The sequence below is a fragment of the Poecilia latipinna genome, unplaced genomic scaffold (genome assembly GCF_001443285.1).
Source record: "Poecilia latipinna isolate Pla-1442-1.1 unplaced genomic scaffold, P_latipinna-1.0 Scaffold6413, whole genome shotgun sequence".
NCBI classification, from domain to species: domain Eukaryota; kingdom Metazoa; phylum Chordata; class Actinopteri; order Cyprinodontiformes; family Poeciliidae; genus Poecilia; species Poecilia latipinna.
The window spans coordinates 608-5,774 of NW_015119029.1; the positions used below are offsets into that span (position 1 = coordinate 608).

Below are 5,167 nucleotides of genomic sequence, written 5' to 3' on the forward strand. Positions count from 1 at the left end.
AAAGAGGGTTTTGAGTTCAGGTTCAGATAAGTTCAGGTTCAGGTAACAGTTATTTGGTTGCCAATGTGAGAAAATGTAGGTGAAACATTGTTATGCAAAGTGGACATTAAAAGTCTCTCCAACTCCTTAATGCCACTTTCTATTGAAACATAAAAACCTTTAGTTTCCCAGTGACTGATTGTGAAACACAGCTGAGTTTAGCTAATGTTACCTTGTACATCACTTCTGACCTTGAGAATGGAGCTGACTTCATTTTATTTACTTTACATGTTCCATAGTTGATTTCAATTAACCTTCTCTAAAAATTTCTATGCCATTTTTAATGTTTTGGTTCCCAAATATTGTACTGGTGGGATTATAATTCTTTTCAATAAATGTTCAGGATGAATCTGCCAAGATAATCTCTGATCTTCTGCTGATTTGTTGGTTTTTGGAAAACTTTTCCACATGTTGACATTGAAGTGTTCAGTCAGACCAAAATCAGCTCCTGATGTCGTCCAGGAGGAGCAGAGATTCCTGCTAGAGGGCAACAGACCAAGACTCTGGATCCTCTGAGGTAAACCAAATACCATCTGTCCAAACCTCTTCCACCTTTTCTTTACAACCTCTTTGCTCTCCAGCCTCATCGGCCATGTGAGCATATTAAATACAAAATATCCATCAATAGCCACATCCATCCTCATTCACAACATGTTTGCTGCTTCCAGGCTGCAGGAACTTCAGTTCTGATGGTTCTGACCCGTCTGGTGGTTCTGAACACTAACTGGTGTCTCCAGCAGGGGGCACTGTCCTAGTCAAAGCCTCCAGCTGCTTCTTCAGGTCCCTGTCTGTCCTTGATCTCGTCCTCCTGATCTGCTTCCTCTTCCTCACTTATTACATCAAATTGACCTTCTGATCAGTCAATCATCACTATTGATCACCACCAATCACCTGATTGGAAGAATGCAACGGGTTCATCTCCTTTGACCTGGAGATGAACCCGTTTCATCACCAGGACGACTCGTTTCCTGACTCTGCAGGTGTAGATCCCGCTGTCTCCAGGTTTGGGATGTTTCAGAGTCAGACTGAGGTCTCCAGTCTTCAGTGGGTCGTCATTCATCCTGGTTCTGCTGGTCAGGTTCTGTTCTTCAGGATCATCAGAACCTTTCTGATACACATGGACCGTCCTGTTGTCTCCGTCCCTCCACTCCACTCTAGCGCCTCCAGGCAGGCAGACTCTGGTTCTGCAGGGCAGCAGGACAAACTTCACCCCTGAATCCACCTTCACCAGTGGAGCTGAGAGACAACAGAGGACAAGATGAGCTGGACGGACAGATGGACAGCAGCTCTGATGAGAGAGAAGTGGAGCAGATGATGAGCTGATATCGTCTTTATCGTTCCTCCTGGACCTGGATGAACGATGGATAAAAACCTTCATCAGCTCAGAGACCATGAAGGTTTTTCTGGTGGAAATGTTTCCTTGTAACTGAGACGTTCAAATCAGAGAGAAAAATCCTACAGCAGAGTTAAATCACCAAGGCAACTGTTCTGAAGGCAGAACTGAACTGTAGTTTGTAGCTTCACCACTAGGGGGCGCAGACATGTTGAAAGCAATGTTTTGTTCAGATGTTCAGGAATCAGTGCAGATCTGCAGAAGTTGTGTTTGTAGGTAGTTTATGTGTATTTATGAGAGAGTTTCCATCAGACTGGAAATTTATAATCTATTTGTGTTTATTAAGAATAAAGTTTGTATTTTATTACTTTAGACATTTTCTGTTTGCTCATTTTGCCCAGAAGAGGCCGAGTTTTACTTTAAAATGGTGAATTATGTTGAGTTGCTCTCTTTTACTTTAACTTTATTAGTAACTAATAAAACATCCAAACACCAAATCGCCCACTGCTCCAGTCCTTCACTGAGAGGAACAGACTTAAATCCTGCTGGTAGTTTATAAATCACTGAACGGATTAAAGATCTGCAGCTGTTCTGAAGATCTGTGCTACCTGTAAATCCGTCCTACCTTGTGGAAATACACATCGATGCTACGTCACAAACTGCTTACTCAGCAGATCTCTTATAAATATGTCCTGCCTGTGGAAGTTTCGTTTCATGTGTTTTATTTCATGGCAGATTACGATTGTTAAGCTTTATTTAACTTATTTTATATCTGGCTTTCATTAAGCTGCTGTATTACTTCATGATTTTAGTTTATATGACAGCAGCTTGTAAATATAGTTTTAAATGTCTTTAGTTTTGTATCTGTAATGTCGTTACTGTAAACAAGTTATTATTTGGAGGTTAATCAGGACAAAATACTTTGTTTTGTGGCTTTTTGCCCCTATACTTTAAAATATTTTAGTTTAATAACACTGTTTATTACTAAACCTTGCTAAATAGATGTTGGTAGCGATACTATGTGGGATTGAAGCTGTAATAGCCGTATAATACTAGTGCACATGGATCATATCCTATCATTTCCTGTGCAGTTCGATGGACACGTTGTGGCTGAACTGCATTTAATAAAGTCTGTCATACAACAGATTAATGTGTAAAAAAGGGTTGCGGTGATTTGTATTTGTCTTTAATTTAATTCCAATAAAAACCTGTTTTCCCTGTCTGATACTTTTTTATTCCCAAAAAACACCTCTGTATTTAAAATATTTTTAACAGGTATGATATTGTAGTAAAAGGATTAGTGCATAAATCTATAGCTTTTTATTTTAAATAGGTAGGATATTCAGATGAAGGAAGTGATCTTCCTGTGGTTTCGTCATGTATATAAATTGTTCCAATGCTAAGCTAAGCTAACTCTTTAGCTTCCACTTCAGTCCCGTCACTCAAATAATGTTATCTAATATATTTATCATTAACAACCTGCTGTAGTTTCCTGTTTGTAAACATGACGGTAGGAGTTTTGGACGGGTAGCACTGACAGATAGACTTAGCTATCTATCCGTGCTGCGGTAGGAAAATGTGACGAGGTAGCACTGATAGTCAGAACAACCTGCTGGTTCTGGTTCTGCTCTACATCCAGAACCAGAACCAATCATGGAGAAGCAGCATTCAGCTTCTAGGCATCATAAATCTGGAACAAGCTTCCAGCTGAGTCCCTTTAAATCTAATAGACTGTAGAGACAGCAACTGGTTCTGGTTCTGTTCATGATGTTTCTAACTTTGCTTCATTTAATCTGAACATGAATGAACAGAAAGATCTGAACTGATGACAAGATGAACTGTTGACCTCTGACCCCCAGGACAGGTCACATGATCTCTAACATTCTGGGTCAGAAACATTCAGACTCACCTTTCAGGAAATAATCTTTAAAATGATAGAAAACGCCTGCAGAGACGATGAGAACCAGAACCAGCAGAACCAGCAGAGCTGAGGCCCAGGAAGGAAACGGTTCTGTGGAAAAACAGAGAAAGGTTGACCTCAGTCTGACCTTTGACCTTAGTCAGGAACTCCAACTTGATTTTCTGTACTGACCTTTGACATATTTCAGAACCACAGTCTGTCTCAGGACGTCCTGGTCTCTGTGGACGGTGCAGACGTAGCGTCCACCGTCTCCGTCTCTGGGGTTCCTCAGGGTCAGGCTGACGTCTCCGGTCCTCAGGAAGTCTTTGCTCATTTCTGTTCGGTCGCGGTAAAAACCGTCCTGGTTTCTTTGGTTGCTGCTTGAGTGGACCATCATAAATTCTGGTTCTGACCGGGTCCACTCCACTGACGTGTCCTCAGGAAGGAGGGATGATGTTCTGCAGGGCAGGACGACAGAATCTGACCCTTCAGTGACCTCGACCTCCTGCTGACCAACTGAGAGGAAATAAAGAACAAAAAGAGCAGAAACAGTTTGGATCATTATTCTGGTTTGATGTCGTCGTTCAGTTTCTCTTTCATGATCAACATGAAATCAGAAACTTTGATCCATCAGTGGTTCATGGGACAGTTATTGATGCATCAGAGGGTCTGATCTATACATAGCAGATCTACAAAACCTGCTTGTTCTGTGGAGGCTGAAGATGAGAAACACTAATACTAATTATTGTTATTGTATTATATATGGAGAATTATTATTCCTGGAGATTCATCCTGTAAATGTTCAGCTTATACAGCTGGTCAATGATCAGCATAAAATAAATAACATTGTAAAAAGTGAAAAGGGTCATAAAAGCTTAATATGAAGTGTTTTTAAGAAGTCATACAATGATGCTGAATATTTATCTAATTCATGTTGTATTTTATTTTTGTTGATATTTACATGAATATGTTTGAATGAAGCTGCTGTCATTACAGAACCGACTGATTTACTGTTAATAAAAGACTAAAATATTGACTGAGGTCAATTATGGAGACTAAAGAAACATGAAATATTAATGAAAACATCTACATTTGTATTAACAGCAGGTTTATAGGAAATAAATCAGTTTCCATAGTAACTCAGATTATAGAAATAATTGTATTAATAAAATGTCATTATAAAAATAATCTATCCATTATTCTGAGTTATTCTGGGCCTGGTCTCCATGGTTACAGAAACTATGAACAATTATTCATTTTCTCATTTCAATAAATTCATTCATAGCACAAAACTTTAAAACAGGGTTTGCTGCTTGTTTATCTGACCTTTGACCTTCAGGTGAATCTGTTTCACTGTCCGTTCTTTTACTCCATCAGAGATGCTGCAGCTGTAGTTTCCTCCATCATCCTGCTCAGGTTTCCTCAGAGTCAGGCTGAAGTTTCCAGTATAAAGAGCGTCAGGATTCATGGAGGTCCGGTTTCTGAAACGCTGGTTCTGGTTTTTAAGATCGTCACCATTTTCTCTCCGTAGGTGGACAGAGTTAGGACTGAGATCACTGCGAGTCCAGAGGAGGAACGGATTGTCTTCAGGTATTACACCAGAGTAAATGCAGGGCATCAGGACAGACTCCGCCCCCTCATTGACCTCCACCACTCCACCCAGTGCATGCTGGGAAACTGAGAACACAAGATGAGAGTTTAGTGTAGAAATAATGACCAATTATTCACTACTGTTAAAAGATTTCAGTCTGTCAGCTAAACAGAGATGCTGAACTCTTATTGGGCAGCAATGATCTCTGTTCATGTAACATGTAACTCACATTCAGCAATATGTCATAAAAACTGATAAAAGTGCATTAAAATAAATGTTAGAAATTTAAAAGCTGAAGGATTGA

At 39.8% G+C, this 5,167-nt stretch overlaps 1 protein-coding gene across 1 annotated transcript; it reads right to left on the reverse strand.

Moving 5' to 3' along the window:
* Positions 1-930: 930 nt before the first annotated feature.
* LOC106943925 (junctional adhesion molecule-like) lies at positions 931-4,949 on the reverse strand (the record flags this gene model as incomplete). Its single annotated transcript, XM_015027219.1, has 4 exons — positions 931-1,275; positions 3,282-3,383; positions 3,465-3,788; positions 4,599-4,949. Coding segments are annotated over 4 exons (1,122 nt in total), but the record flags the coding sequence as incomplete, so codon positions are not given.
* Positions 4,950-5,167: the final 218 nt, after the last annotated feature.